Source organism: Caretta caretta, chromosome 4, assembly GCF_965140235.1.
Source record: "Caretta caretta isolate rCarCar2 chromosome 4, rCarCar1.hap1, whole genome shotgun sequence".
Classification (NCBI taxonomy): Eukaryota; Metazoa; Chordata; order Testudines; family Cheloniidae; genus Caretta; species Caretta caretta.
In genome coordinates, this window is record NC_134209.1 from 27,551,620 (window position 1) to 27,573,425 (window position 21,806).

Below are 21,806 nucleotides of genomic sequence, written 5' to 3' on the forward strand. Positions count from 1 at the left end.
GGGAGGCAAAAAGGTGTGTGTATGAAAGAGAGAAAAGAGTAGGGTTGCCAACTTTCTAATTGCCGAAAACCAAACATCCTTGCCCTGCCCCTTCTCCCAAGACTCCATCCCTGCCCTGCCCCTTCTCCGAGGCGCCGCCATCACTCACTCCATCCCCTCTCCCTCCATCGCTTGCTCTCCCCTACTCTTGCTCAGTCACTCATTTTCACCAGGCTGGGGCAGGGGTTGGGGTGCAGAAGTGGGTGAGGGCTCCAGCTAGGAATGGGGGCTCTAGTATGTGTCTGGGGATGGGGGGTTTGGGATGCAGTAGGGGGCTCCAGGCTGGGGGGTGGGGCTGAGGGGTTCAGAGTGTGGGAGGGGCTCAGGGCTGGGGCAGGGGGTTAGAGTGTGGGACGCGGTGCGGGCTATGGGAGGGAGTTTGTGTGTGGGAGGGGGTTCCGGGCTGGGTCAGCGGGTTGGGGTGCGGGAGGGGGTTCCGAGCTAGAGCACGGGGTTGGGGAGCGGGAGGGGGTGAGGGATACAGACTCCAGGCAGCGCTTACCTCAGGCAGCTCCCAGAAGCAGCCACCATGTCCAGCTCCAAGGCGGAGACGCGGCCATGGGGTCTCCATGTGCTGCCCCCGTCCTCAGGTGCTGCCCTTGCAGCTCCCATTGGCCATGGTTCCTGGCCAGTGGGAACTGCGGAGCCGGCACCTGGGGCAGGGGCAGCATGCGGAGCCCCCGTGGCTACCCCCCAGCTGGAGGGACATGTCGCCACGGATCCGGGTAGGGATGCGCCACCGACCAGACATTTAACGGCCTGGTCGGCAATGCTGACCATATCCACCAGGGTCCCTTTTCAACCAGGTGTTCCAGTCAAAAACCGGATGCCCGGCAACCCTAGAAAGGAGGAGTGAATGGCAGAAAGAGTATAATGTGACAAAGGAGCTGGCAAGCCATGTGGAATGATTCAACAGAGAGAGGAGCAGCAAAGAGGCACAAGAGGTGAGGAGAGAGACAGACAGAAGATAATGAGCCATAAGATGGAGAACAGGCCAAGAAGAGCTGAATAGTCTGAAGACAAAACAAAATGAGGGGCTGGCAAGAGAATTTAAAGGTGCCACAGGCAAGCCTGCTTAGCAGGGTAATGCGCGGTGTCCCACAAGGGCTCAGCACTGGAGAATGAGAGGCAATTTATCCTTAGACAGACAGGCAAAGGGAGTCCAGGCTCAGCATCCCTCGGTGCTTAAAATTGTGGGGGGAAGGTTGCAAGGGGTCACACACAGACCTGGCAAAAAGAACAATTATAAAAAACAGGGTGGGTCATTGAGGGGAGCTCTTTGCTGTCTTACCAAAGTTGCTGCTCCCAGATTATGACAGACACCCACCCACCCACCCACACTTTTTTCAGGCCACTTTAAGCACGAGTATCCCTCTGAACTAGGCCTCCTCAGACAGGACGCCTCTTATTTTAAACCCAAATTTACCCCCATCCATGCTGATCTCACAATATCTCGCTTTCATCACTGCAAAACAGTGGCACCAGAAATGCAGCTGTAGCTGAGGCAACATTATGGTTAGACCTGGTCCAAAATTAAAATAAAGAAAAACATTTCAAAGTTGTTTTTGTTTTGCCAGGATCAAAATGGATCCCATTTTTGTTTGTTTGTTTGTTTGTCAAGATGGTTATCAAAATGTTGATAGAAGCTTTTTATTTATCAACAATTTAGGCTTCAGCAAATGAAATGTGTCAAGACATATTTCAACAAAAAAATGCAATTAAAATTTCAATTTAAAAAAAACACAAAAAGTTTTAGCAAAAAGTTAAAGAATTCAGTCATGGCGACCGTTTTTTGCAAAAATATGTGGTTTAAAACGTCAGCCATTTCACAAGAAAGAAAAGCAGTTACTTGAAATCTTTCAGCCAGCTCTGATGATTACTTGTGCAAAATAAGTGAACCTCCCTTTTCTGCAAACTCCGAGCACAATTGTGTGTGTGTATGTCCTTAACTCTGAGCTTTGGTCCCGTGCTGTGCAGTTAAAGGCCAGCGATTGTTGTACTTTTACGCACACAGAATTGTTCCTTACACCAGGGGGGCTCAACCTTTTTTTTTCCTGAGGCCCCCCAACAGGCTATAAAACCTCCACGGCCCCACCGGTGCCACAACCACTGTTTTTTTGCATATAAAAGCCAGGGCCGGCATTAGGGGGCAGCAAGCAGGACAATCGCTTGGGGCCCCATGCCACTGGGGGCACCATGAAGCTAAGTTGCTCAGGCTTCGGCTTCAGCCCCGGGTGATGGGGCCCAGGACCCTGGGCTGCAGTCCTGTGCAGCAGGCTTTGGCTTTCTGCACTGGGCCCTAGTGAGCCTAAACACCAGGCATGCTTGGTGGACCCCCTGAAACCTGCTTGCAGCTCCCCAGAGGGCCCTGGACACTGCCTGACACGGAGTAGTTTCATTGCAGTTAATGGAGTTGATTATTCATGGACTAAGGCACGACTCAGTGGGCCAAGTTCTGCTCTCTGTTACACCAGCATAAATGTAGAGTAGTTCCATTGAAATTAACGGTTTTACTCCAGATTTACATTAATGCAACTGACAATGGAATTGGACCCAGGGGAGTCAGGATGTCACATAATCTGGTCCTAAGAAATCCACTAGAGAGGTACAATTCACCATTATTATTACCAATCAGACGTCTTTTGTTTTTCCAGGAAGTAAATAATAACCTTCTGTTCTGACAACAATGTGGTGTTGACATAAACAGGTTTACGTTCCTGAGAAAAAGAAAATGTAAACTCTAAATTCACTAGACTAAACAGTCCAAAACTCAACTGTCAAGTCCAGAGCAATATCACTTGCTAAGGCCTTGGCTACAGATGTACAGTGCTGTGAGTTAAACCCGCCTTCGTACAGCGGAGTAGGGAAAGAGCAGCAGTCTGTCCACACTGCCAGCTGCCAGCGCACCGTCTCGTGGCCACATTTGCAGCTGCATTGGGAGCAGTGCATTGTTGGCAGCTATCCCAGCATTCAAGTGGCTGCAACGTGCTTTTCAAATGGGGGCGGGGGAGAGGGAGTGGGTTTTTGGGGGGCTGAGAGTGTGTCAGCGTGCTGACTTGTAAGTTCAGACCCTCCTCCCTCCCCTGCCTCTCTCTCACTCACTGACTGAAAGCAAAGGGCAGCTGTTTCTTTTTTTCTCTAGACAAGCTAAGCAGCCGCTCGCCGAAACAGACCCCAACCCCCCGGCACTGCCGCCTCTCTCTTCAAGCAACCATTAGCTGTCGGCACTCCAGATGGAGCCCCCCGGCCTGCCTCTCGCTCATTCCAAGCCAACAGGGGCTGTGTTTGTTTTTTTGATAAGCAGCCCTAGAAATGGAGCTTTGAAACGGCAGTTCTGCGTCCGGAGTTCACAACAAAACAAGATTCAGAGTAGCGGCCGTGTTAGTCTGTATTCGCAAAAAGAAAAGGAGTACTTGTGGCACCTTAGAGACTAACAAATAAATAAAATTTAAGCATAAGGTTTCATAGAATCATAGAATATCAGGGTTGGAAGGGACCCCAGAAGGTCATCTAGTCCAACCCCCTGCTCGAAGCAGGACCAATTCCCAGTTAAATCATCCCAGCCAGGGCTTTGTCAAGCCTGACCTTAAAAACCTCTAAGGAAGGAGATTCTACCACCTCCCTAGGTAACGCATTCCAGTGTTTCACCACCCTCTTAGTGAAAAAGTTTTTCCTAATATCCAATCTAAACCTCCCCCACTGCAACTTGAGACCATTACTCCTCGTTCTGTCATCTGCTACCATTGAGAACAGTCTAGAGCCATCCTCTTTGGAACCCCCTTTCAGGTAGTTGAAAGCAGCTATCAAATCCCCCCTCATTCTTCTCTTCTGCAGGCTAAACAATCCCAGCTCCCTCAGCCTCTCCTCATAACTCATGTGTTCCAGACCCCTAATCATTTTTGTTGCCCTTCGCTGGACTCTCTCCAATTTATCCACATCCTTCTTGAAGTGTGGGGCCCAAAACTGGACACAGTACTCCAGATGAGGCCTCACCAATGTCGAATAGAGGGGAACGATCACGTCCCTCGATCTGCTCGCTATGCCCCTACTTATATATCCCAAAATGCCATTGGCCTTCTTGGCAACAAGGGCACACTGCTGACTCATATCCAGCTTCTCGTCCACTGTCACCCCTAGGTCCTTTTCCGCAGAACTGCTGCCTAGCCATTCGGTCCCTAGTCTGTAGCTGTGCATTGGGTTCTTCCGTCCTAAGTGCAGGACCCTGCACTTATCCTTATTGAACCTCATCAGATTTCTTTTGGCCCAATCCTCCAATTTGTCTAGGTCCCTCTGTATCCTATCCCTCCCCTCCAGCGTATCTACCACTCCTCCCAGTTTAGTATCATCCGCAAATTTGCTGAGAGTGCAATCCACACCATCCTCCAGATCATTTATGAAGATATTGAACAAAACCGGCCCCAGGACCGACCCTTGGGGCACTCCACTTGATACCGGCTGCCAACTAGACATGGAGCCATTGATCACTACCCGTTGAGCCCGACAATCTAGCCAGCTTTCTACCCACCTTATAGTGCATTCATCCAGCCCATACTTCCTTAACTTGCTGGCAAGAATACTGTGGGAGACCGTGTCAAAAGCTTTGCTAAAGTCAAGAAACAATACATCCACTGCTTTCCCTTCATCCACAGAACCAGTAATCTCATCATAAAAGGCGATTAGATTAGTCAGGCATGACCTTCCCTTGGTGAATCCATGCTGACTGTTCCTGATCACTTTCCTCTCATGCAAGTGCTTCAGGATTGATTCTTTGAGGACCTGCTCCATGATTTTTCCAGGGACTGAGGTGAGGCTGACTGGCCTGTAGTTCCCAGGATCCTCCTTCTTCCCTTTTTTAAAGATTGGCACTACATTAGCCTTTTTCCAGTCATCCGGGACTTCCCCCGTTCGCCACGAGTTTTCAAAGACAATGGCCAATGGCTCTGCAATCACAGCCGCCAATTCCTTCAGCACTCTCGGATGCAACTCGTCCGGCCCCATGGACTTGTGCACGTCCAGCTTTTCTAAATAGTCCCTAACCACCTCTATCTCCACAGAGGGCTGGCCATCTCTTCCCCATTTTGCGATGCCCAGCGCAGCAGTTTGGGAGCTGACCTTGTTAGTGAAAACAGAGGCAAAAAAAGCATTGAGTACATTAGCTTTTTCCACATCCTCTGTCACTAGGTTGCCTCCCTCATTCAGTAAGGGGCCCACACTTTCCTTGGCTTTCTTCTTGTTGCCAACATACCTGAAGAAACCCTTCTTGTTACTCTTGACATCTCTGGCTAGCTGCAGCTAGTTTCGTGTAGCTCATGAAAGCTTATGCTCAAATAAATTTGTTAGTCTCTAAGGTGCCACAAGTCCTCCTTTTCTTTTAACAAAACAAGAGAGGACGCTTCAGTTAAAAGGCTTATGGGGAGTTTCCGGAGGTCAATAACGTTACTCCCTGTTTACACTGGAGCTGGAGCATCTCAGCCAATGCGCAACAGCTGTTAATCCTCTCGGGGGGGTGGAGTACCAGGAGCGCTCCAGCCAGGGAGTCAGAGTGCTCTATGTGCTTTGCCAGTGTGGACGGGGAGTAAGATGGAGCGCTCTGGGAGGCTTTACTGCAGTATAACGTGCAAGTGTAGCCAAAGCCTAAGACGATCTTCCCTGCACAGAAATGTACCTTATGCCACAGTTATATAAGCACTACAGAAATGCCTGTCTGAGATGGGAAATGATTCACTCAAGCAAAGGTGAGAAGACAGTTATGGAAACTCAAACACACTGCAAAGGAGACTTTGCAAAGTCCTGTGGAATTCTTCACTGCTCTCCAAAAAGCAGCTAAAACAACAAGACCAACGCATTGCATCAGTTTCATCCCGGGTCCAGTCCCATTGACCAGGGATTAGTTCAGCCCTTCCTGGGGATTTCTGCAATGCAAAGATAGGCGTGACCACCCTCTCTTCCCAGTAGTGTCCAAAAATAATACTCTGGCTACCAAACAGAATTGATCCTATCCGGCTTTTAAAACCCCTCTTGGTCACACTTTCACCACTGAGAATAGTATCTACACCCTGTGCAGTACCTACTCGAAAATATTATAATTTCAATACCGGCTGAAGCATCCAGATCAGTGTCCCCTACCATAGTGATGATAATGGACTGGGGAAGGCTGCAGTCTGGGCTGTACTAACCCAGCGGGCCAAGCTGATGACATCTCATTTTATAAAGGAATTAAGGTACTGGGAGAGGCAGCAGTTCAGCTCGACTGGGCCCTGTGGGTCAGGTTGGTGATCAGCGGATAATTCAGACAGAGGGATTCCTCATTGAGGCTGTTATTGATGATCATGTTTATTGCATTCATTGATATAATCCAATTAAAAGCTCCAGATGCAGACTTTTCTTTTTTTCCGTGTGACTGCATGCCCTGGTGTTTTTGGAAGAGGGGAAGGTAAGAAAAGGCTAGTTTGCTCCGGCAAGGGGGCCTGGAAGTAAGAGCTTGCAGGACTGATGTCCTGGTACCCAACAGGTTACCACTGTGAGGGGTGGGCTCTACTATTTCCAAACAAGTTTAGGGAAGGGCATGTTGGGGAGGAAAGAAAAGGAAAGTATAAAATAATGTATCAAAAATAGACTAAGTGAACTCCCCTCCCCCATCTCCAACCCTCATTCCCCCCAAACCTCCGCTCAGATCCCCCCTTGGGAGTAGTTCCAGAGCTTTCACTTACTTTCTTTGAAACCGCACAACAGGGTCATCCAGCAGGTCAGTGAAATCCAACTTCCTGCCTTTTTCTATGACATCGCGATGCTTGCGGACAAAGAGCCAGCCGATATGGGAGAAGAAGAAGCCACGACACGCATTGTGGGGGTCAGCGTCCGTCTCTGAGTACTTGTGATGCACCCGGTGGTCTCGACACCACTCAAAAATGTCATTCTGTGCAGACAGCAAGGGAGGGGTGAGAGATGCAGACTTGGCATAATGACTTTGGTAGCACCTTATCTCACACCCCTCCACACACACCCCAACCACACCCTAATATATTTGAACCACAGAATGATTCTCTGTATCCGCTAAGAAAAATAAATCACGTAAGATTAAATCAGGGACTGAAACCACTAGGGGAAACGTGGGTTTATATACACAGAGGGTTGGCACTCTGATAGCCAGACCTGCTGTTTCCTAGAATCATAGAAGATTAGGGTTGGAAGAGACCTCAGGAGGTCATCTAGTCCAACCCCCTGCTCAAAGCAGGACCAAACCCAACTAAATCATCCCAGCCAGGGCTTTGTCAAGCCGAGCCTTAAAAAAACCTCTAAGGATGGAGAATCCACCACCTCCCTAGGGAACCCATTCCAGTACTTCACCACCCTCCTAGTGAAATAGTGTTTCCTAATATCCAACCTAGACCTCCCTCACTGCAACTTGAGACCATTGCTCCTTGTTCTGTCATCTGCCACCCCTGAGAACAGCCTAGCTCCATCCTCTTTGGAATCCCCCTTCAGGTAGTTGAAAGCTGCTATCAAATCCCCCCTCACTCTTCTCTTCCGCAGACTAAATAACCCCAGTTCCCTCAGCCTCTCCTCGTAATCTCCCTAATCATTTTTGTTGCCCTTCATTGGACTCTCTCCAATTTTTCCACATCCTTTCTGTAGTGGGGGCCCCAAAACTAGACGCAATACTCCAGATGTGGCCTCACCATTGCCAAATAGAGGGGAATAATCACTTCCCTCAATCTGCTGGCAATGCTCCTACTAATATAGCCCAATATGCCGTTAGCCTTCTTGGCAACAAGGGCACACTGTTGACTCATATCCAGCTTCTCGTCCACTGTAATCCCCAGGTCCTTTTCTGCAGAACTGCTGCTTAGCCAGTCGGTCCCCAGCCTGTAGCGGTGCATGGCATTCTTCCGTCCCAAGTGAAGGACTCTGCACTTGTCCTTGTTGAACCTCATCAGATTTCTTTTGGCCCAATCCTCTAATTTGTCTAGGTCACTCTGGACCTTATCCCTACCCTCCAGCATATCTACCTCTCCTCCCAGCTTAGTGTCATCTGCGAACTTGCTGAGGGTGCAATCTAGCCCATTTTCCGGATCATTAATGAAGATGTTGAACAAAACCATCCACAGGACTGAGCCCTGGGGCACTCCACTTCATACAGGTTGCCAACTAGACGTTGAGCCATTGATCACTACCCACTGAGCCCAATGATCTAGCCAGCTTTCTATCCACTTTATAGTCCATTAATCCAATCCATACTTCTTTAACTTGCTGGCAAGAATACTGTGGGAGACCGTATCAAAAGCTTTGCTAAAGTCAAGATATATCACATCCACTGCTTTCCCCATATGCACAGAGCCAGTTATCTCATCATAGAAGGCAATCAGGTTGGTCAGGCATGACTTGCCCTTGGTAAATCCATGTTGACTGTTCCTGATCACCTTTCTCTCCTCCAAGTGCTTCAGAATTGATTCCTTGAGGACCTGCTCCATGATTTTTCCAGGGACTGAGGTGAGGCTGACCAGTCTGTAGTTCTCCAGATTCTCCTTCTTTCCCTTTTTTAAAGATGGGCACTATATTTGCCTTTTTCCAATCGTCTGGGATCTCCCTCGATCGCCACAAGTTTTCAAAGATAATGGCCAATGGCTCTGCAATCACATCAGCCAACTCCCTCACCACCCTCAGATGCATTAGATCTGGACCCATGGACTTATGCATGTCCAGCTTTTCTAAATAGTGGTGAAAGAACAGGTGAAGGACTGAGGACTGCTCACCTCCTCCCCATACTGTGCTGCCCAGTGCAGCAGTCTAGGAGCTGACCTTGTTCGTGAAGACCGAGGCAAAAAAAGCATTGAGTACCTCAGCTTTTTCCACATCATGTGTCATTACGTTGCCTCCCCCATTCAGTAAGGGTCCCACACTTTCCCCGACCTTCTTCTTGTTGCTAACATACTTGTAGAAACCCTTCTTGTTACCCTTCGCATCCCTTGCTAGCTGCAACTCCAATTGTGCTTTGGCCTTCCTGATTACACCTCTGCATGCTCGAGCAATATTTTTGTACTCCTCCCCAGTCATCTGTCCAAGTTTCCACTTCTTGTAAGCTTCTTTTTTGTGTTTAAGCTCACTGAAGATTTCACCGTTAAGCCAAGCTGGTCACCTGCCATATTTGCTGTTCTTTTTGAACATCTGGATGGTTTGTTCCTGCGCCCTCAGTAAGGCTTCTTTAAAATACAGCCAGCTCTCCTGGACTGCTTTCCCCCTCATATTAGCCTCCCAGGGAATCCTGCCCATCAGTTCTCTGAAGGAGTCAAAGTCTGCTTTTCTAAAGTCCAAGCAGGGCCATCCTCAGGATTTATGGGGCCCTACGTAGTATTATTAAACTGTTGCCCTTACGCCTGATGGCAGCCCAGGCTCACAGCCTGAGGGTTGGGGGCAGGAACGATGCAGCAAAGGATACCGTGACGCTCGGCCCGCCTCACAGTGACGGAAAGTCACAGTTCCCCGCAGAGACCCCGGTACCCTCTCCCTCACGCAGAATGGACATGCAGAAGGTATCTAATTAAAAGCACTAAAAAATGTCAGTTACAGGTTTTTTGATAGGCCCTGAAATTTGTCAGAGATTTATTTGCAAAACTTTGTAGTAAGGGCGAGTCAGCTGTCTTGCTGAATACAACATTAAATATTATGGAATACATGATGTAGCTCTTCTCTGTTTTATATTTTCTTAATCAGTATTTCTAAGCTGATTTTATATTTTAAATGTACTCTTAAGCCTTCATAAAATAATCATTCCAGATTACTACATATTTAACTCACTGAAACAAAGACATTATTTTAAATTAATCAGTCACAGAGGTTTAGTGTGTTCATTACAATGTTCATTGCTTTTAGAAAAAATGAACACTAATTTTCTTTGGGTGATCTCCATAACAATAGACATGTTTATAAAATTTCACCAACTTTAAAAATATGTTTCCAAAGATTTTAGGCATAACAAAGGATTTTATATCTTATAAGGTACTTATTTTGCTGGAGGGTTCTCTTAAAACTAGTTCATCAGATAGTCAGAAGTAAAGAAAGGGAAACTCTTTGTCCAGCTATCTGGAAGGAAAGGGATGTTGTCCCTTAACAGGGGGTGAACGGAGAAAGGGATGGATAGAAAGGATAGGAAGTTTTTTTAATATAGTAATTACAATTAAAATGTGTATTTTAGATAAGGGTGGTCTTTTGAAGGATTTATTTAAAAACCTATATGTCTGAAGATCCAAGCATTTAAGGCTAAAGATGATTGTGCATCTAAAAAAAATCTATGCAAGGATTTTTTAAGAGATATGATTTTATAATCTTCACCAACTCACTAATGAAATATTTTTAAAGCAAGTTTTAAACTAAGGTCCTATAGACTAACATGTTCTGAGTAAATATTACAGTAATGCATAACTGTTTTTGTCAGTAAATTCAGAAACCGACAGTATATACCTGGGGTTTGGCAAATGCTTGTTAAATGGCTTCATTACCACTTGAATGGCTCTTTAACAGTTTCAGTGTTGTGCTAATAGGGCTGGAAGGCTTTTTCACTTTTAAGTTACAGGATCCCCTCCAGAGTAAGAGTCACCAGGCTACAGCAGCCAGCTGTGGGAGCCTGCAGGAAGGGTCAGAACAGGGATAGGAAAAGCCGGGACGGTGGACACCAAGACCCAGTGGGTGCCCCAAATTTTCAGGTGCCCTCCTCAGCCTCGTCCAGAGTCCATATTCTGCTGCTCTTCTTTCTTCCTTTTTTCAGGATCCTGAACTCGACCATCTCCTGGTCACTGCTGCCCAGGTTGCCACCCACTTCTACTTCCCCTCCCAATTCTTCCCTGTTTCTGAGCAGCAGGTCAAGAGGAGCAGGGCCCCAAGTTGGTTCCTCCAGCATTTGCACCAGGAAGTTGTCCCCAACACTCTCCAAAAACTTCCTGGATTGTTGGTGCACTGCTGTATTGCTCTCCCAGCAGATGTCAGGGTGACTGAAGTCCCCCATGAGAACCAGGGCCCATGATCTGGAAATTTCCCATTAGTTGTCCGAAGAAAGCCTCGTCTCCCTGCTCCACCTAGTCTGGTGGTCCATAGCAGACACCCACCACCACATCACCCTTGTTGCTCTCGCCGCTAAACTTCACCCAAAGACTCAACAGGGTTTTCCTCTAGTTTCATACCGGAGCTCTGAGCAGTCACACTGCTCCCTGACATACAGTGCAACTCCCCCACCTTTCTCTCCCCCCACCCCCATGCTTCCTGAACAGGTTATACCTACCCATGACAGTGCTCTAGTCATGTGAGTTACCCCACCAAGTCTCTGTTATTCCAATCACATCATAGTTCCTTGACTGTGCCAGGACTTCCAATTCTTCCTGCTTGTTTCCCAGGCCTCTTGCGTTCGTGTACAGGCACCTAATGTAACTAGCTGATTGCCCTGCTTTCTCAGTATGAATCAGGAGGCCTCCCCTTTGCACCCTGCTCCTTTTGTTTCCTCCCAGTATCACACTCCCCCACTTACCTCTGGGCTAAGGTCACCATTCCCCGGCGAACCTAATTTAAAGCCCTCCTCACTAGGTTAGCAAGTTTTCTTACCCAGAGGAACCAGCTCTGCAGTGGAAAGAAGGTGACCCTGCAGAAAGGATTTTACAACTCTGCATTCCTGGAGCACTGTGGAGCTCAAGGTGTCCATGTCTCTTTCACCCTTGCTCTAAAATTGGCCCAAAGCCCAAAATTCAGAAATGGTTTCAGCCTCTCCTAAAGTTGCTGGACTCCAGAGTGTTTTCGTAGAGCCCATGATAGAGATGGGGCTTGTTGTGAAGTTTAGATCTGGATTCAAGCTTCCCCAATGGTTGTCTTATTCCAATTTGGGAGTGTTGATTCAGGCCCATCTCCAATCCTAGTAACAAGGACACTAAGGAATTTGTTCAGTGTCAGAAACCAATTTGTTCAGTGTCTGTTGCCTTTATCTGGATACATTTGATACACCAACCACCCATGGTGGCTGGTGCATCAAATGTATCCAGATAAAGGCAACAGACGCTGGTGGTGCTGAAATCCAGAGTGTCCATCTTACTGAGTCAAATGAGACACTCAACAAATCTGCCCTAATCTTGTCCTTTTTAGTGATTTCCAAAAAGCCATACTGGAAAGTCACAGCTGCTGCAGGCCCAAATAAGGCATCCCTTTCATCATGGACATTCTTCTTTCCCAGGATGCAGATTTACTGCCCTAGGAAGAAACGAGTGTTTGCGAGACCCAGAGCTGAAAGAAATCAGATTCATCTTCACTGTGGTTACTGGAGCGCATATCCATGAGAGAGCTCAGAGGATGTTTTTTGAAGATGGTTTTTCCTGTGGGTCTCTGAGTCAGCAGCATCTGCCTGGAAACAGGTAACTCTCACTCTAAAAAAATCAGACAGCTGTTCTACTGCTGGAGAAGATGCAGTTGGGAGGATGGCTTACTTCTGAGTTCTGGTTTAGTCTGCTCAGCAACAGAGCCAATGTCACTCCACTGTCCACGAACCAAACGATGGTACTATTCATTATAGCTCATCATCATCATCAACTTCTCTAGGGTCCAATGCAGCACAGAAAATGGGTCAGATCTTGTGAGGTGTCAATGACCTTCTTCTCCCATTGAACTTATCAGGAGTTCAGCACCCTACAAGAGTGGGCCCAATGTGTGACAATGAACCAGAAAGACCTGGGAGAAGGAACAAACTGCAGTAGCCTATCCCTAGGCCAAAACAAAGCTCCAACAGAATTTTAAACTCCTTAGCTAGCTGTAGCTTCAGCACCAACAAAAAACTGCCCACAGATATGCTGGAAAATTAAGGCTCAGAAAAGCCAAAAATGATTTTCACTCACTGGACTTTTGTCACTAGTTTTATTTTCATCTTCAGGTCTTTGTGAGAGTGACTTGGGAAGCCAGCTATAATGATGGTTGTTGTTGGAGGGAGAAGGTAGGACGTGTACCTGATTTAGGTATTAGAGTGCCTTTGTTATAGGATCTGGTTCCTTTGTGTGCAAATGGGCTGGGACAAAAACCTTAGATCTAAAAACCCTGAACATTGGATCTCAGGTCAGGGTACAAATTACAGCTCAGGCTCCTGTCTGCTCAAGCTGTCGTGAGATATGAAGGTCAGTTAAAAGTCTGATGGCAAAGAATGGCTGTTAACAAGCTTACCTGTCCCATGGTAAGCATAAATTCTATAGCCACAGATTTCAAGAGTGGGTACTTAAAATGAGACACTTGAAGGGACTGAAATACTTGTAAGTGGTCTGATTTTCAGTGGTCCTGACCATCCAGTGTCTGCAATGACAGCTGCTGGGTGCTGGACATCTCTGAAAAATCAGACCACTTAATTAGGTGCTTTTGGACTCCTAACTTTAGGCTCCCACATTTGAAGATGTTAGTCTGTGCTCTCATCTATAGCAGTGTGTTAAGCAAAGATCATTCAGCAGAGCGGCCTCTTCTTCTTTCCCCCTCTTGGCACAACATGGAAGGCAACATAGCATATGCCCTCCAAAGCAGCAAGTGTTTCAGGAAGGGCAATAGCATCATCACTGTCAGTTGCAGCAGCTTTCTTTTCAGCAGGAGAACAGAGCAGACGGACAGCTGGGGGTTTCTGTGAAACATCCAGAGTGAGGCAATAACAAAAGACAGCGCGTGCGCTATTATTGTTGAAGAATGCAGGAAGTCCAAGAAGACAACTGCATAGGTCCACAGTTTGTGAACGGAGAAGCTTTTGTTGTCAGAGTTGGTAGACATCACTGCCCTGCATATCAGTTGCTGACTTCTAAGAGACTGTATGGTGTGAATGATCAGTACTGCTGAGGGGGACTGAGCCACAGAACCAAAGAACCCGTCTCCAATCTGTAAATGATGAAAATGTCATCATCCTGAAATTGTACCTGGAAGACTTCCAGGACTGCACATAAATAACTCCTTTTTGACCTCCGTTCCAGCAGAGAATTAAAGAACAAAGAGACACTGGAAAAACCCAAACTCAGCTCGACTATTGTCCCCCACTGTAGCAAAGTGAGACTAAAGTGACATTTGTATGGGAATGTTAACATACCAGTAACCACTGAAGTCCTGATTCCTGTCATATGACAAGGGTATTAGTTTTATATAACATTAACCCATGTCAGGTGACTGGGACCAGGAAATACAGACAAGTCTCTTTCCAGCATTCCTGTCTGTCACACCTTTATTTCCATGATATCAGAAGAAAACGAAAGCTTTGGTAAAGTGAAGCATATTAAGTCACCGGAACCTCCGTCTGGCTGAGAACTATCGGAGATAGTCGCGCTGCTTCCAAAACTGACAGGAAGCAAGCAACATTGCAGAGAAACCACAGAGAGTGAAACCCTCCATAAAGCTACAAGGGACAGGTCCAGAGGCACTAGAATTTTACATTACACTCCAGTGGGAGCAGGAAGAGGCCTGAGGACTGCTAGACAAAAATCATTTATAAATGACAAAAAGACACAGGAATGTCACTTGGCAAAAGGCACATTTTCTTTACCAAATGGAACTATTGATCACTATGTTAGAGGCCTATACAATAAAGCTATTTGTGGTTGAGCCAACAATCAGGTCAAAGCAATGTTAGTGCAAGAAATTAACTTGGTTTTTCATAGACCAAAGGATATTTGCAGGGCTGGTGAAAAACATGCTTTCCCCAAATGAAAGTGTTAGCAAAAAAGAGAAAAAGAGCTGAAGTGCATCTAATTAAAAATGCATCATGACAGAATCAACAGGCAAATAAAACAGCAGAGACCAGAACGGTTTGTAACAAATACAGAGGCAATCACAACGTGACATGTAAAGGCGTCAGACACGAGGAGTGTGGTGCCAGACATGTAGTAGCAGCAAACATCAGCACACATTTGAAGTAAATACAAGAGTAAAATACATATACGAACATACAGCTAGAAGACAAAGCTATGAGGAAGATGCAGACCAGACGTCTTTGCTGTGTCTCTTAGAAAGCTTGCAAAGTGAGGTTTTCTAACAGGTTGGTTTGTGACATAGGAAATAATATGAGCTCAAGTGAAATTCCAGACAGATACTGCAGCTGAGTGCAAGGTAATCAGAGCAAAATGATTAGTGACCATCTGATGCTAAGGTCAAAAACGTAGCTCATTTCATACAGTGGGCACAAAATAAACCCATGCGGTAGAGTCACAATGGCACATCTCAGGAAGAGTGGATATCACTCAGCAGGGTTTGACATAGTGAACGAAAGGAGCCAAGGAACAGGTGTGTGAAGTAAATATGACTCAGCTACTGCCCCATTTTTGAAACAAAAAAAGTGACTCAACCTTACGAGAGCTTGAGAAAGTAACTCTAGCTCAGGGGTGACCAACCTGGGGCTCCGGAGCCACATGCGGCTCTTCAGAAGTTAATATGCGGCTCCTTGTCTAGGCACCGACTACGGGGCTGGAGCTACAGGTGCCAACTTTCCAATGTGCCGGGGGGGTGCTCACTGCTCAACCCCCTGCTCTGCCACAGGCCCTGCCCCCACCACCCTTTCCCGCCCCCTCCCCTGAGCCTGCCATGCCCTCGCTCCTCTCCCCCAGAGCCTCCTGCATGCCACGAAACAGCTGATCGGGAGGTGCAGGGAGGGAGGGGGAGGCGCTGATCGGCAGGGCTGCTGGTGGGAGCGAGGCATTGGGGGTTGGGGGAGGGGGCAGCTGATGGGCGCCTGCTGACGTATTACTGCGGCTCTTTGTCAATGTACATTGGTAAATTCTGGCTCCTTCTCAGGCTCAGGTTGGCCACCCCTGCTCTAGAATGGATGGTCAAGAGAACCCGCTCAGGTACCTCCAAGCATAAAAATCTACTGGGACTATCGAGATGAAATTGCTGCATCTGATAGGGTTTGTGCAAAGGACATCATGCCACGTTAGTACGCAGCGTGAAGTATAATCCACAGTGCCCGTGGAGACGTGCTTATACTGAAATATTAGACATGGCGGGATGCTGTAGCTCCTCCAATGCGATCTGCTGTCCCTGAAGCCAACATAGGGCAATGGTCAGCAGTCATGGCTACCATGATAGTAGTCCTGTGATTGGCTATTAAGGGGAGTAGGGCTCAGCCTGGCCTGTGCCTGATCAGCTACCCCTCCACCACAGACATTGGATCCTGATTGGTTAGGGATCATCTGGCCCTGTCCAGTTATAAGTCCCATGCAATGCCTGCAAAGGGTTGTGAGAGCTCAGCTGGATGGAGGGGGGTTGTAGAATGGAGGGCTGGTTCCTCTGGTAGGCCCTGGAGAAGGGACTCCCAAGCATGCCTGGGGAAAGACTAAGGAGGGCTGCATGAGGGAGGCTGGCTCCTGTGCCGGGCTCTGGAAGAAGGGAAATTCCCAGAGTGGGGAGAAGCCCTGAGTCACTGCTCTGTAGGAGAATGGGAAAGAGCGGAGAGCTGAGCCAGGAGGAGAAGTAGACCCTTGTGTTTACATTGCACATGGGGCTAGGGTCTAAATTTGTTACCAGCGCCTCACCAGTGGTGCTGAGGGAGACCATTGCCAGCGTGTGTGTGGCTGAGACAAGGTGAGTAGTGCAGTGGCAAGCCACATATGGGTGTTGTGGAGGGCGACCCTGCCACAGGCCCCCCACAGCTGAAGTGAATTAGAACAGCCCTCAGGCTGGTATAACTTCCACTGGGTGACCTGGATGGTACCACTGTAACTAAGTAGGGGTGCAAAGGCAGCGCAAAGCCATTTTTAGGCACCCCACTTATCTGGATTTACACTGTACACTCTTCAGCCATCGCTGATAACTGAGGCCAATGTATCCAAGTGTGAAATCTGCAGGAACACAGGAAGCAGAATTCAAAAGAACCACTGAAACCACGACTGTCCTGATCATCTGGATCCGAGGTGGACGCAGGTCTACAGCAATTAAGTGGGGAAGATTTCCTCTGAATAGTGGCCAGCTGCTCCATTGATTCTTTGTTGACTGTTCATTGATTCAGCTTACAAGTTGAACTGTTGTTCAACACACCAAGCAGCAATGTCATGACACTTTGCAGGGCTGCTTTGCATCAGTGGAGTGGCAGAAAACAGCCAGTGCTCATACAGGGAGCGAGGGCAGTATGATCAAATCAAACATCTCCTAAACTGCTTTAAACAACAGCTCTGCTGTGCTCTTTGTAATGGGAGGAGAGATTAAGGAGATTAGCGCTATCTAGTTTAGAGAACAGGATGAATAAGAGGCACCATAACAGAGGTATACAAAATAATGAACGGTATAGAGGTCCCTAGGGTGCTGTGATTCACCCTCTCTCATAATGCAAGAAGTAGAAGGTGGCCAATCCAAATGAAAGGAAACAGGCTGAAAACTGATAAAAGGAAATACTTCATAAAGTGTAACTTAACCTGTGGGACTCAATGCCACAAGATGTTATTGAAGCTGACAGATTATTTATATTAGTAATAAGATTATTTACAGTTACACTAAAGAAATACATGTAAGTGATGCTGTGTTGCCAAATAGATAATGCCCTGGACTAGGATTCAGGAGATCCGTGACTTGCCTGCTATGTGACCTTGAGCAGATCACTTCTTATCCCTGGGCCTCAGTTTCCCCATCTGTAATATGGGGCTAGTGATACCTCCTTTGTAAATCTGCTGTAGAAAACCATGACATGTTGTTTTATTAACCAAGATAAAAAATTTGCCTAAATTATATCATAATCCAATCTTTAGTTGCCTGGTTTTAGGAAGAAACTTTATTATATGGGCATGGTAGCATGTAATTGTCCTCAGAAGCATTGGTACGGAGCACTTTCAGAGACAGGGTACTGGACTACATGGACCATTGCTCTGATCAGGTTTTCCCTTGCACTGGATGGTGTGTACAAATAAAGAGGTGATCACTGCAGCGCTGCTTTCGCACAGTACAGAAACTGGTGGACGTTTGGGTTTACTTGGAATTTTTAATAGTTGGCCACTCTTCACAGAAGAGACTCTTGTGCTGGCCTGCAGAGAACACTGCACAAAGACTGAAGATCATATCTGACAACCTCATCCCTACCTGAAAAGCCATGGAGTTAGCTGCAGCCAGGAACATCCTCAAAGGCAGCTTGGCTTTGTAGGACCTATGACTCCATAAACGATGTGCACCAGCTGTCACCCCCAGAGCCGTCATTAGGAAACACAAATATGCTGAAAGACAGAAATATATATAAATAGTGCATATCAAGGGCCTGTTTTTATTCTTTTCCTTTGTTAAAAAAAATTCCTTCTGCTGTCTAGTCAACCCTACAGGGAGATAGTGTCTCCTAGTGGAGAGGGCACTGGACTGGGAGTCAGGACAACTGGGTTTTCCTCCCAGCTCTGCCAGGTACCTGCTGTGTGACCTGGAGCAAGTCATGCCACCTGTGTCTCTTCTCCCACCCTTTGTCCACATATAATCTAAACTCTTCTGGGCAGGGACCGTCCACACTGCCTAGCACAAGCAGCTGACGACGTTGGTTGGGACCTCTAGATGCTACTGTAATATAAATGGCATCTAAGAAAAGTGGATTAGTCTGGTGCATTCTGTACTGCACCAGAGGAGCCATTAACTTCCCTTCGTGATGTTATGTCGGAAGGGAGGCAGCCACTTTTTTGACGGGTGCCATCCTCTGTACCCTTTCCACGTCTTTTGTCGAGTCTAATTTGTCAGCTAATTGAACAGGTGCCATTCATACCTCTGTAGATAAAGGTTCTGTCAGAGTTCCCATTATAAAACCCACTATACTCAAGGCTTTATAACTTGGCAATAAAAATCCACTCTCTGCTGAAGCTGGACATTCAAGGACTCTTAGCTTGCAGGCATTTTTTTCTCCCCCTTCAAAACTCTTCTGTGTGCATTTTCCACTTCTGGCCCAGGCAGCAACAAAAAGGTCAGTTTTAAAGTTTGGGGTTTTTTTTAAGCATCTGAAACAAAAATTAACTTCAATGTTTTTCCTTTTTTTCTGGGTTAGGGGATTTTTTATTTGCCTCTGGGCCTAGTCAAACTCTGTTTTCTTATAATTTCCATTATGGAAGGAGCATATGGCATTTCCCCACCCATCCTTTGGCTATTTCAATTATAAACTCTTTGGGCAGAGACTATCCACCTAGCACAATGGGGCCCTGATCTTTATTATGGTCTCTAGATGATACTACCATACAAACAACGATAAAAGTAGGAATAAGGCGAGTGCTGAATAAAAATACATCCCAGCCCTGCCAGTCCTGGAACCAAGAGACCAGCTTGCACACTTAACCATTAACATACTGCCTTAAATCACCACCGTTCTCTTCCTTTCTCCCTGAGGGGTCAGGCTTAAAGTTAGGCACATAAGTACAGTTGTCAGTGTTTACAAAAATACTTACGTGCTCAGCACCTAGCAGGATTGAGCCAAAAGCAGCACAGGCTCTATGAGTTATAGAAGAGCCCTCACTCATCATCTTTTCTTCCTTTTTATTTATTTTTTTTAATTTAACAAATGTTTCATGTATTTGTGACAAGAAAGCTGCTGCTGTGTACAATATATACGCTAATGGACCACAGCAGCAGATTTGTTTTCCAGGTGACAAGAAACATACAAAAAATTTTCATCTGAAATTCCTAATTTCAAAAAGTTAATTTAATTTACAAAAGCACAGTTGTACTCAGCTGAAGTCACTTTTTAATAATTGTGTGCAGTGACTATTTCAGACTTCCGAACCAGGAAAGGGCCCTTTCTTGTGTCAGGTTTCAGAGTAACAGCCGTGTTAGTCTGTATTCGCAAAAAGAAAAGGAGTACTTGTGGCACCTTAGAGACTAACCAATTTATTTGAGCATAAGCTTTCGTGAGCTACAGCTCACTTCATCGGATGCAAAGCTCACGAAAGCTTATGCTCAAATAAATTGGTTAGTCTCTAAGGTGCCACAAGTACTCTTTTTCTTGTGTCAGTTTGAGTCATTCACTCATTTGTCTCCTGATGCCATATGTTTTGATCATCTTGTTATTATCCCCAGTATATCTGAATCCATTTGTAATAAATACTGCATAGATTTGGTTGTTTTGTTTTACAACAAAAGAGAAAAGGCTGTAAGAATAATAATACAGCTGTGCTGCTCATCTTCTGGGAGGAAGCTGGGGAAAAGGCAATTATATACAATCCATACAAATTGGACCAGTGTTCAAAAGCAAAATCCACTTAAACCTTCAAAATTCAAAACTACCCTACTGTCACAATCTATGGCATTTCTGCTCTCTTAAACAGGAGGCACTTATTTCACAAAACAATTTCAAAAGTGTAAACTCAAACAAGCAAAAGTGTAAACTCAAACAAGCTTCCACACAGCTCCAGGTCCAGCACTGTCTGTGTTGTTTAGCAAGGACCTCACCGTGCTGGGAATACATACGTGTATGGTGACTATATATGCCTATTTCAGTCTCTGAATAATTTTATGCAAACAAAAAGAAAACAGATTCCATCTGCACGAGATGTTTTGTATTATTAAGAATTTTAATTTTAATTTGCCCTTTTAACAGAGAATGTTAGATGTCAGTATGTCATGCATTTCTTCTCACCTGGAGTAAACACACATGGCTGAGGTTTCCTGTCTATTTGTGTTTATATCATATCCAGCAGCAACCCCTGCAGTGTGGTTGCAAGGAAATGACCTGAAATATTGGTGAAATTGATTAACTGCAAAACATCTACAGTTCCAAACTGCAAAGGTTATGACACAACCTGAAAAAGATTGCAAAAGTATCTATTAACTCTTGTCATGGAGTCCCCGGGTGATGCTCTGGAACTGCTCCCTATGAAGCCAGTCAGGACTCTGGGGAAGTCTCCTTTCTGTGAGCAGACTGTCTTCAGGACACATAGCTCACACAACTTCCACCTTCCTGGGTCTGACCTCGGAGCATTCAGCATCCTCTGCCCCTCCATGCGCTTCCCACAGTGAGTCCGCCCAGGCGGGGTCCTGGGGAAGCCAGAGGGTCCTGCACCCCAACTTTGCAGTCAGACGTGACTCTCAGCCAGCCAGTAAAACAGGAGGTTTATTAGATGACAGGAACATGGTCTAAAACAGAGCTTGTAGGTACAGAGAACAGGACCCCTCAGCTGGGTCCATTTTGTGGGGGGCAGTGAGCCAGACAACCAAGTCTGCACTTCACTCCATGTCCCCAGCCAGCCCCAAACTGAAACTCTCTCCAGCCTCTCCTCCTCTGGGCTTTGTCCCTTTCCCGGTCCAGGGGGTCACCAGATTCCTTTGTTCTCCATCCCTTTAGCTCTCACCTTGCAGGAGGGAAGGGCAGGCCATCAGTTGCCAGGAAACAGGGTGATGGCCATTCTCTGTGTCCAGACCCCTGCACACACCTGCCCTCTAGGGCTCTGCAATGATAATACACCCTTATCCCACCACCTAGATACGTAAGAACTGCATAGGGGAAACTGAGGCACCCCCACACTATTCAGAGGAAACATTAAGAACAGTCCCGCTTTGTCACAACTCTATAATCACAGTGGGTAAAACTGTAACATCAAAAGTTGTGACACTACTCAGGACTCTGGGGCTGTAAGTCATCTTGTTGCCACCTGCCTCCAGTGCAAGATTGTCTTGCCTTTGCCAGGTGGGTGTTAACTCCCTAACACAACCAGCCTGTCAGTCACTCAGGCTGTACCAGCCCAATCTTTGCCCTGCAGGTTGACCATAGATGCATCCCGGTCCCTTCAAAGTGTCTCTTTGTGATGTCCAGTGTCTTTCCCCCACCTAGGACATACTGCATCTGT

At 46.6% G+C, this 21,806-nt stretch overlaps 1 protein-coding gene across 1 annotated transcript in view; it reads right to left on the reverse strand.

The window, feature by feature from the left end:
* SCD5 (stearoyl-CoA desaturase 5) overlaps positions 1–21,806 on the reverse strand; it is an 82,724-nt gene that overhangs the window by 15,412 nt on the left and 45,506 nt on the right. Inside the window, exons 2-3 of the mRNA XM_048847854.2 lie at positions 18,085–18,215; positions 6,750–6,955 (exon numbers count right to left, since the gene is read on the reverse strand). Of these exons, the coding sequence (XP_048703811.1) occupies positions 6,750–6,955; positions 18,085–18,215 (337 nt within the window). The remainder of the gene's footprint in view (positions 1–6,749; positions 6,956–18,084; positions 18,216–21,806) is intronic.